Below are 11,515 nucleotides of genomic sequence, written 5' to 3'. Positions count from 1 at the left end.
CGATACTCCCGTTTCTTTGCATTTTTGAAGTGTGTAAAACGTGTCAGCGCCTTCGTCTCGTTCTCCACCCTTCTTTGGGCATGTCATTCAATCATTTCTGCAGGTTGAGCGTCAACATTCCTGGTAATAAAATGCCAGACAATCCGCGCGTGTTGGAATTTTGATTTTTCAGGTAACGTCAACACGAAAAGAAGGGCGTTCCTGGTCTGTAGGGAGCGAGCAGCGGCCCTGTGCAGGGTCTGGGCTAATCTCCCGACGACCGCCAAACCGCACATTAGTACAACAGGGAATCCCAGTGCGGCAGGGTGTAGGGGAAGAGAGAGCTGAAGCTCGACAAACATTTGCGCCTGACAGCGGCCCAAAAAATCGTGCATTGATGATGATAACGTGGCCGTGGCTGCCTGGCCCCTGACATCACTCCGTCCATCGTACCTTGCATATTCACGCCGCATTAGCGCTGACCAGGCCCAGGCCCAGACCCAGCACCAGGACCAGACCAGTCCGTTCCGGGCCTGCAAGCCCCAGTACACAGGCCGGACACAGAGCAGCGAATTTTGGTTTGGTTTGAAGCTTGCGGTGCACTGCGCCTCGGCCTCGGTTGATGCTTTTGACACGATCTACTGATTTTCCCGCTCTCCGGTGCTGTGCTGGAAATGGGTTTCGCGCGGAGTTGTGGTTGCCCGGGAGTTTGGTGGCTTGTGCCGTCTAGTGGGCTAAACGTATGCTAATCGGCTTGTTTGCAGGAGGCGGAGTCGAGGGGAGCGAACTCAGGTGCGGCGCATGGAGAGGAAGTGTTGGTCAGGGCTGTGAAATGCATCAAATGTTTTTTTTGTGGCACTGAGGCTGTCATATGTGAAACATCGAAAAATGGCCGCACGAGTGGGAGTAAAGATTTAGCTCTAAGTACTCTGCACCATACCACGGTTCATACCCCAAGTTGTTTCATTCAAACTGAAATGTTTAGTTATCTGGGAATTAGTTCATAGATTATTTTCCATTAGTTTGCTTTAATCTATATATCGTATAACAATAAAGCAGCAATACTTCTTTATAAATATGTATTGGCACAAATTATTTAACAATTTTGTCCACTTATTTCACCAGTCCACTTTCTATGAGATTTAATTTATTACGTTTTACTCTTCCACTAATCCAACTCCTTCAAATGTGAGAACATAATAATGAGAGTTACAATGGGAATTACTTAAATTTAAACATATTTAAGTAAATTAAATTGAGTTCAGTGATTTAAATATAAATTTATTTAAAAGCCTTGTAAATACTTCCCATATTTCAACAATTTAAAATTTTTAAAATAAATATATTGTTTTAGATTTGTAGGAAAAATATTAATTAAAATAATTATTTAATATATATTTATAAAAATGCATTCCATTTTAATTTTCCATTCTCGGCACTAATGACGTAAATATTTAAAACTAAGTCTAGTTTTATGATTCTCAGCGGTTTTTTCGAGTTTTAATCGTTTTCCAATTGTTGGATCTAATAGTAATGGCTCAAAACTCATTCAAAGTCGAATAAGCTTATTATCGCCTCAGTTAGGTACGAGTATATTGGGAAATCTTTCATAAAGATACAAACAGATAGCGAGAAAACTTTTTGTTCACCAAGCTGTCTCTCTGCCACTCACTTTGTATTCATTTGCTGCACGAGAGCCCGGGATGTGTGCAAAAACTAAAACAGAAAACAGGGGTTCTCCTCGCACTCGCACGCACAAAAAAGTGATATCTTTTATTAGCATAATGAAGTCATAAACATTGCAACAGTTAACCCGCAAAGTCAACAAGTCAACAGCAGAGATAAAATCAACAGTCACCCACATTAACTTCAATTATATGCCTCGCACACGCGTACACCAGCAGCTCTTTCCCTCTCCATCTGATAAGCGATCAGGAAAAAACTCCATTTACATGCAGTCCTGCAAGTCGACGGCGCAGGCCGAAGCGGAAACGGAAGTGCAGAGGCAGCTCAGAAATAATATCAAAAATGGCTGCCGGAGGCGGCAACAAAAAGTTGCAACTGTTCACAAATCATCTTAGGAGCGGCGAATGCCGGTGCCGGTGCCAGTTCCAGTGCCGTGCTACGTGCTGCAACCGATGCCAGTGTTGTAAAATGCTAACGAGCCCCGACCACCGAGACCGAGCGGCAGCCTTTGTTGTCCTACTCTCGCCACATCCACATCCCCATCCCCAGCTCATGCTTCGACTCCTCCTCATCATCATCGTGCTCGTTGTCGCTGATGTCGCCGCTTTGAGTGACTTTGGCATGACGGCGGAAGGTGGCCTCTAACTAATTTAGCTGCCATTGCAGCAGGCAGCATCTTCATTTGTTGGAATAGGGCAACGTTGGTGTTCCATGAAGCGATATCGCCAACATTTCGATGCTAATAAAATGTATACAAAATGTGCGAAGATAAAACGGCCAATTATACGAAGAGCATCTTTTTAAGCAACAGAGAAAGAAAAATTCGGAGTTATTTATTATTTGCTTAATAATTAACCCGCAAGGTAGAATATTAGAAATTGAAGAAGTTTTAACTTCGAAAACCATTTGTGACATGATTTGGAATCAACCTTTTAAATGTATATCTTTTTTCGCGTGAATTGACTGGAAATTATTCGGCTGAAATTGTTTTCTGGAACCCAAAGCACAAGTCAGCGTCTCACTTTCAGCAGCATGGGCTGCAGACACCAAGTCGGGCCGTGCCAGCAGCTGGTTGCACCTTTGCCAGCTCCAGCCAGCAGTTGCAGCTATAAAATTCCAATTTACTCTGCATGCAGTTACTTTCTTGGCAACCAGACACGCCCCTCAGTCCGTTCCCGTTCCCGTTCACGATCCCAATCCCAATTCCATCCTCAGCCCCAGGCTGATGCCAGTGGCTGGCATTTCTCGCTTTGCCTTTGCCCGCCTCTGCGAAAGAGTTTTCCTCTTTTTCTTTTAGCTGGCGTAATTTTATGTATTTTTATGGTAGGTTGCAGCCACTGACGCTGCTGCCGCTTGGCCCGGAAAGCGGAAACCGAAAATTGCTACTTATTATGTTACTAACTTTGTGTTGCAGCTACCGCTCAGTGTTCCTGCCTCCGACTCGCTCACTCCCTTCTCAGCCCTCTGTATTTGTGTCTGTGTGTGTGTGAGCTGGAGCTGTATGGAGCCTGTTGTTGGCTGGTGTGATAATGTCAGGTTTTGTTAAAATTAAATTGCATGTCTTGCTGCGTTGAAGTTAAATTATTGCCTCCCAGGGTCGAAGGTGTGGCGGCATCCCGTCCCCATCACCAACCCCTCCGCCAGCCAGGCATTAAACTTTACATCTCCAACTGCGAATAGTTTCCCAAAAGTTTGCCTCAAGTAGCCTACGGATCGCACTTTAAACAAGTCATAGAATAAAGGTCTCTCACACACATATACACACCTTCTATGAAGACCATTTTTTACTCATCGCAGCGGGATGTACAAAAATGTTTGCGCTTCCACCACAAAAGTATGCAACAGATTTTTTCTTAGCCGCCGCATGGTGCCAACGCAAAAACAGGCAATACTGCTGTGGTTAAGGGGTGGCGTGCAGGTTGGTAACAGGCATGCGGCAACGGTCGCCAATTTTTGCACGCGGCATCGGAGCCAAAAAAATCACGCTGTGATTTTTACCGGCATCACAAAATATTAACAGCACAGCACACAACAAAACATAAGAAAAACGATGTGCATACATGCATACATGCATATGCAGAACTGAAGAGTGGGAGATGAGATACAAAGTAGAGTACAAATTTACGAAACTGCTTTTCGATGCTGCCGATAGCTGGGGTCTCCTGTCGTTTTGGAACCTAATTCTCCAATTACTCGGCGGTTTGAAAGCACATTCCAGTATGCTCGAATGGTTTATAGGAGTTTATCCAACTGGATTCGCTACAAGCTCAAAACTGTTGCTGAATGTAAGTGAATACAATTTAAGGGCCCAAAGAGATAAGGATTAAATAGACTCGAATGAACAACTTTGTGAATTCAGGCAATTCTTCTGAAAGTATATTCAAACTTCAAACTTCCTATTAGATGATTCTCTTTCTTTAATCTTCATGCAGATTTTCAAAAAGTATTTTTCGAAATAGTTATCTTGAAAGTAGACTTTGACACATCCCGTAAAGAGCTCTGGTTGCTCGACCATTTGTAGCATTTACCCAGCATTTTTACGGGCCACAGCAAGAAAAATTCTCAGCCAATCCCTCATCCACCTGTCAGCTCAATCCAATCCTTGACCTTGCCCAAAAAATGGAGCACAAGGAAACCATGCAAACTTTTTGGGAATCCATCAGGAAAAATTTCCGCCCAGCGTTTTACCCCGTCAACCCTTTGCTTCCCGCCAAGCGATGCACAATATGAAAAACAACACGTTCAGAGGCAATAAATCCTGGCCGACGAATGCTTCGCACGAATAGGGACGAAGAGACCAGAGACAGAACCAGAACCAGAACCAGAATCAGGACCAAAGCACAACCATTGCAAGACAGAAAGGAGACATGTTACATAGTTCCCTTGGAATTCTTTTTTGGCTATTTTTGCGGGTGACAATGAATTTTGGAGTGGCCGTGTACGGACAACAATGACCTTTGGCCCTCCCGCTGTGGAAATAGTTTACAAATATAAAAACTGAAATTCAGAAGTGAAAATAATTTCAACGAGTCATAAAGTTTTCCATTTCAGTGTGGAATTCCTACACCCTGGTCGTACAGTACGATGGGTAATTTATTGGCTTCAGAGCGGACGCAGGACACAACATCCTATCCATACCGTGCTTCATGTGTTTTCCAAATACTGAAAGAGGCCAATAGCCGGGGGACTGTCCCAATATTTGTTACTCCGAGGAAGGCAAACATTAACAAATGTTCAACTACCTCCAAATCAATATCACCCCCCCACCATTGCCACAGCCCACCCTCTCTCCCAGCTAGTGTATCTCTAAATTGAGTACGTGTTGTTCTAGCTGTTGAACGTGTTTCGGTAAATACTGAAGCCAACACGTGTGAGAGGGAGCTAGGGAGCGAAAGGGCCGAATGGGAAGTTGGCAACATATTTCTTTCAGTTATATGGATTTCCAAACGTGTCTGATTGTCCTCTAATGGCATTTTATTGCATTTATTAAAAACAACTTAAGAGCTTTCGGGCTAATGCGGAAGTCCGCATAGTCGTAGAAGGCCAAACAGAAGCCTGATAAAAACTTTCCCCATTTGAATCAACAAAAGAGCATTAAGAACGCTAAGGACAGTAATAATATTACAATATTCTGTATATGCTTTCTATATGTGGCACCCACTACCGAACGAATTAAAGACAAAAGGCTAGAATTAGTTTAAGTGTCTAGGGGAGTGACGGAAGATAACCCTAGCTTTAACTAACAATCTCTTTTGCGAGCTGTTCAAAAAATGCATTTACAATTTATTTAAACGTGCATCTCATATACTGCTACGTCAAAGAACCATATAAAATATAACTCAACAATTTTGATCCATTCCAGGAGAACCATTATCTAGAACGTTGCCGAGCCGCTCAGGGCATTCGCCGATGGGTAGTGTGAGCGAAGCAGCATACAGCGTTCCCGATCCGTAAACAGGGTGCGGCGCTTGAGCATTATCTCCCGCTCGAGGACGGCGCGTGCTGACACCAGATCACTCTTGACCCGCTCGGCCTCGTCCAGTTCGTGGAGCATCGCGGAGACGCTGCTCTGGATGGTGTGCACCTCGTCGATGAGGTCCTGTTGGGCCACGTCTCGACAGTTCTCGACATTGGGGCGATAGCTGCGGTTGTCCATTCGCGTCTGGGCCACCTTCATGGCCGAATCGAAGCTGCGAACGCGACGGCGAATGGTGAGGATGCGGGTCTCGGTGTCGGCGAGGGTCTGCAGGATGTTGCGAAGATCGTTCTCGAAACGCTGCACTGCCTCCTGGGTGCAATTGATGCGCGCCGTAAGAGCCTTCTCTACTATATCGGCCTGGGTGCGAATGTCCCGGGCGGCGTTCATCAGGATCGAGTTGAGGGTTGCGCGCAGGGCCACCGACTTCTGGCGGCACTTCTCACAGTCCTCGAGTGTCTCCATGCTGAAATGCTCCCAGTACTTCTCTGATGCCTGCTCTGGGGGCTGACGCACAGCTCCGGGCCGAAACATAATCGTTCGTGAGTTGTTGTTGAGGCCCTGGTTGAGGGTATCGATTTCGTAGGCCTCCTTCTTATCACTCCAGTCGTACTCCAACCGCTGCCTGGCCGTGCGATTCTCAACCTGCTGAGCCTCAAAGTCCTCGAGGGTCTTCTTCAGCAGGCGCCGTATTTCGGCAATCAGAGCCAGTTCGTTGACAAGCTCTTCCTCGGTCTGATCCCTCACCAGCTCCGTGTCGGGACGAGAGGCGCGTTTCTCAATGCACTCCTTGGCAATTGACTCCGGAACGCCGAGTATCACGAGTGACTTGCGCAGCTTTATGCGTTCCACTTCCATTGTGGATATCTCGTCGGCCATCGCTTTAATGGCATTCTCCAGAGTGTTCTTCCATTTACCAATCAACTGGGATCGCAGCTTCAGCTTGTCGGTAGTTTCCGCCTGGGTTTTCGTGACCAACGCCGACAGTCGCTGGAACTCTGTAGCAGCACTAAAGCGATTTCTGCGGGAGGAAGTGTTTAACGTATGCATTCTGATCAGGGTACTAGATAGTCATTACTTATCCGCCTTGTCCAGCACTCCGTTGATCAATTGAATCGTTTGATGGTTCCTTGTTCTCCACTCGTTAGGACTGAAGCGAGTGATCGAGTAACGATCCACCACAGGACGTGTTCCCGTCAGGCCTGCCATAGGACTCCAATCGACCTTGCCAGAAGCCCAGGGCCCGATCGGACCCATTGGCATCAGCTGATCCTTGTGTGGCAGATCGTCGCCCGCCTGCGGCAAATAGCATGGCGGATTCTGAAGGTTGTCCCTATTCGGGTCCATGGCACGCTGCACCGAACAGATTATTAAGGGAAACGGAAAAACTTTAGAAGACTTTAGATACTCACGGCAAACTGAACTTCTTCCGTAAAGATGGGTTTCTGCGATTGATTGTACTGATCTGCTCGCATGTCGGCCAGCTGCTTCTGCTGGTGATCTACTCCGGCTTGGAGATCGGCCTGAAGCTTCTGGTGCTCCTGGGCCGGACCCACCACTGTCAGGTGGATGTTCTGCTGGGCAGCCTCTTCGGGGTACGGTGCTAAAGCCACCTTAGCCGGGTTCGGAGCCTTCTTCAGTCGAAATGAGGGAGGATCTGGCGGCAGTGGACAGATCAATGGAGCCGGACATGTTGCCGGAGGATTTAGGTCCTTGACCTTGGCTTGGCAATCCCCGTCTCCCTGGTGCGGCGTCTTCTTTTCCTCACAACTCATCCTCAATTAACTTACTCACAAGACCACAAAAAGTAACAAGAATATTTATTTTAAACTAATTTTTTCTCCGCTTCGCTTTTGCTTTGTTCGTGAAATAGATTCTGACTGAAAATTTCGTTTCACTTGTTTAAAGGACATAAACATTCAATCTGCCTTTCGGGTATGGCAACGGTTACTAGATTGCTTTTTGCCTTTGTCAAAAGCCTCGAATATACCGTATCCACTGTTATACAGTAGGTATTTTTCTGAAATCATTTGCTCAGATTTTGGTATACTAAATCTATATATATATGTCGGGTGTCTATTAGAATTCGGATCTGTTTCCATTGCAACACGCCAGACAGTGAATTCCTCAGCGGGGCTACTGTGTGGGCGACTCTAATTTATTACATGGCAACTACACGGTAACTACACATTTCTTATATATTGGGGTGAAAAAGAAAATTCCACGCATGCAAGGTAAAATCCACCTCTTTGCCTAATATACGTTAAAGACAAAAACTAGATTTTTCACCTAAGGTATCCCTCAACGCTCAACGCGCTCTCTCTTCTGTCTGAGCGAGTCGTATCTATTTACCCACTATCACTAAAAGGACTGAAAAATATATGGTATTTCATCAGTTGAGAACGGCTCAGCGAAGACGAAATTTTTATAATTGGAGATCAGCTTCAAACCTCTAGATATTATTGTTCATCAACGAAGCAATCAATTGAGTTATCCTCATTTCTAATCCGTGCGACTACAATGTGCACCACAGCAAAACGTGGCAGGTCCCGATAGTGTTATACTATGTAAACATTTTGTTGCTTTGTATCTTTTAGTATTGTTGTTTAGTACCCTCCGAGAGGGTAATTAAAAATAGTTGCGATAAAAGATATTAGAAGATATTATAGGAAATATTATAAGATCTATTGGAAGCTTCTGCTCCGGAGAGGTAGTGTTGAAATATTTTATAGTCTAAACGATTGATGTTTATTCCAGAACTTCTCTGACTTAAGACTGACAATTTAAAGCATAATTAAGCGTTTTGGTTTAACTAGGAATTAGCGGCCATGTTTTGGAAGAACATGATGGAAAACTCAAGGACGTTGCTGGGCTTATAGCGTAAGAGATTCAGCACATAGTCCTGCATGAAGTCGGCCAGCTCGGAGTGACCTTCCAGGTAATTTATGGCATTGTCATAGTTTAGGGCCTTCAGTTCTCTGAATTTCCTGGCCAGCTGGGTGTTCTGACGCCACATCAGCTCTAGTTTGGGCAGAATCATCTCCTTGCGCTTCGGCGGGATGCAAGCGGCGTGCAGCAAATAGTTGTAGCCGCGCCAATAGTGCAGGGCAATGCGGCCTTCGGGGGTCATGAACGTCTCGGCCACATCCTGCAGTTCATCGTTGAAGCACTGCTGGGTCACAATATGCACGGTGTTCTTGTAGGTCCGGTAGAAGATTCGTACCACCTTGCGCTCTTTGTGCACCACCAGATTGCAGCGTAGCACTCGGCCGTAGAGGTTCATGGTGTAGTACTCAAAGTCGCCCACAAAATTGTTGCACACCAAGTGCCGCATGAGGAGCATGATGCCTCCATCGAGCACAAACACATGATCACGATCCTTGATGTCGATGCGGGCCTTGAACTTCTGGGTTTCCTCGTTGATCTTCGTCGCCCGAATCGCTGTGAGAAGAAGATCCGCATGGTTTCTTAGCTCCAGGGTCTTTTCAATCTTGGCATGATCGACGCGATCGAACTCCATGCGCTTCTCGCAGATCAGCAGAAACTTTTCGTCGTACTTCCCCTTCAGCTGATGGCCACACTCGACGATGCCCTTGCCCTTCTTCATCTTGCTGCTGCTGAAGACCACGTATCCATCGTAGGCCTCCTCCACGTTCAGGCAGAATCTTCCAATCTGTTTCAGTTCGCGCTCGAAGAAAATCTTCAGATTCTCGTTGAGCTTGCAGTTGGTGTTCCTTAGCTTGGAGATATACAGCTGCTCTTTAAAAATGACGGCTTGCTTCACGGGCAGAAACTGCTTGGGATTGATGCCCCAGTCGCACACCCGATACTGGTCATCGGAGGGCTCGATGGGCCGCAGCAGAGCCGATATAATACTCGATACACTGATCTCATCCTGGGCACTAAGCTTATCCGTCTCCTCGCAGGCCTCACTAAAAACGCGCTTCTTATTCGGGTCTCGAAATGTATCCAAGTCGCACGGCACAAAGAGCGGTGGGTCCAACATCAGTTTAGTTGTATCTTCTTCTGAAGCTATTTTTAATAACCGATTAAAGTGATTGCGAGGAACTAAGTACATATCTTACCCATTCTTAGGATTTTTATGGAGAATTTTACTGATAATATTAAAAATATGTATTCTACGAGCTTATATGTTATATAAAACTGACAGTAAGAAAGAGCTATAACTCAAAGCTGTGCTGATTTGTAAAGAACATAATGGCTATCTTAAAGAATTGACTTAAATACATGAGATACTAGTTGATACATTAATACTAGTGAACTATTCTCTCTCTCTATTTCTGATTCTCCAAGCGATGTCATTTGGTTCTTAATCGAATGCGAGCCGAAGAAACGATGTGCTCGATGTGCTTACTGGCGTTGTCTACCATTTTCTCTGTGAGTGTCGATAACGTACAGGCGCTCTTTTCTCAGTTGCAACCGTTTCGTTCTTCTCCTCTATTCACATGCCTACTTATTGTATTAGATATACCAAATGAAAAGCTTCGCAGACATCGTGGTAGGAATACTTACAGTCTGTGAAGTGAAGGCTACAGAAGTTTCTTATAGTTTACTTAAATCAGTTCATAAATTCAGTTTGAATGTTATACTTTATTCATGTCTCGCTGAGGATCTTCAGTCAGAATGCCACTCAAATCTTGCCTTTGTCCTGCTGGCCAAGAACTTGACTTGCTTGGCAATTAGTCAGAGCATCAGGGAACATCTTCAAGTGCTCTGTGTGTTTAGTAATTCTGAAGTGGCCCAGAGCGCAACATTGCTTCAAAATTGCGCTGCAACAAGCGAAACAAATAGAAGAAGTCCTGACATGCTCCCTTAACTAATTGCAAGGCCAACAGCTCTTCAGACAACTTAAAGAGCGACAAACAGCGTGTTCCAGGGGGTGGCTGCCGGGGCTGACAAGTGTAAATAAGAGCCGAGTACGTGCACGCGAGTGTGTATGCCTTTGCGTGCTTTAATGGCAAAGACTGTAACCGAATGGACGGCAATAAAAGGGTCACAGGAGGGACATGCTCATTGTTATTGGTGCGCAAACAGAGGACCCATCGGCCGCTGGAGGGAGGGCGTCTCATTAAAACGCAAAAAGCGTATGAGAATATCAACAGTTGAGAAGGAACACACACAACACACAGCAAAGCGGAGGAGCAGATAAAGGCTGAGCAAAGGGTAAGTAATAAATAAAATGGCTCCGTCTCGGGCTCGGACTCGGACTCGGACTTCGGCCCGGGTCTCTGCCTCGGCAATATTAAATTTGTTATTAAGCTTGTAATTATTTGCTGAGGCGGAAATGTAGGCATCTGCTTCTGCTGCGTCTCCCTTTCTTTCTTCTTAACTACGCGAATTACGCTCCATGAAAATGAAAATATAAATAAATTATGCAAAAGACAAAGACAATGCGTTTTTTTCCCCATTCATTCGTTCATTCATTCCGAGGATCCTCCGTTGTCCGCTTATTTCACAGTCAAGTAAACTTTAAAAGAGAATCTCACGGATCCAAGGTCCAGGTCCTCTCCCGGGGCACGGACAGCGGACAGGCACAGGAGTTGTGCTCCTTCATTGTGGACCTCTCATTAATTTGTTATGCATTTCTCTCTACGCGTAAATTAACTACAATTGTTTCTGTGTGCCGTCTTCCACTTACATTTAATCTTCTTCATCTCCATCTACATTTCCATCTCCACACGCTCGCCTTTCATTTTGCATTCATTTCAGGCCCCGTTCATTTCCTTTGCATTTGTTTTGCATTTCTCGTCATTGTTCACCCTCGGCCCCACTGTCCTTGCCCCACACCAAGCCATACCACACCATACCTATACACTACCCCACCCCACCCATTGAGTGCTAAAATAAATCAAA

General features: G+C 45.4%; 2 protein-coding genes across 2 annotated transcripts; both read right to left on the bottom strand.

Annotated features, from left to right (window-relative positions):
• Positions 1–5,427: 5,427 nt before the first annotated feature.
• LOC6602446 (tektin-1) lies at positions 5,428–7,474 on the bottom strand. The gene is made up of 3 exons (XM_002027445.2): positions 7,054–7,474; positions 6,720–6,994; positions 5,428–6,662 (listed from the first exon to the last, which is right to left on the bottom strand). Exons 1-3 carry the CDS (start codon positions 7,414–7,416, stop codon positions 5,540–5,542), a joined length of 1,761 nt encoding a protein of 586 aa, XP_002027481.1. The 5' UTR covers positions 7,417–7,474; the 3' UTR covers positions 5,428–5,539.
• A 904-nt stretch (positions 7,475–8,378) lies between these two features.
• On the bottom strand, positions 8,379–9,745 carry LOC6602447. The gene is made up of 2 exons (XM_002027446.2): positions 9,727–9,745; positions 8,379–9,673 (listed from the first exon to the last, which is right to left on the bottom strand). The coding sequence occupies exons 1-2, from the start codon at positions 9,728–9,730 to the stop codon at positions 8,454–8,456; spliced, it is 1,224 nt and encodes a 407-aa protein (XP_002027482.2). The 5' UTR covers positions 9,731–9,745; the 3' UTR covers positions 8,379–8,453.
• Between the last annotated feature and the right edge of the window lie 1,770 nt (positions 9,746–11,515).

Source organism: Drosophila persimilis, unplaced genomic scaffold (genome assembly GCF_003286085.1).
Source record: "Drosophila persimilis strain 14011-0111.01,24,50 unplaced genomic scaffold, DperRS2 tig00000124-arrow-pilon, whole genome shotgun sequence".
Taxonomy (NCBI): domain Eukaryota; kingdom Metazoa; phylum Arthropoda; class Insecta; order Diptera; family Drosophilidae; genus Drosophila; species Drosophila persimilis.
This window is presented reverse-complemented; position numbering and strand designations above follow the sequence as displayed.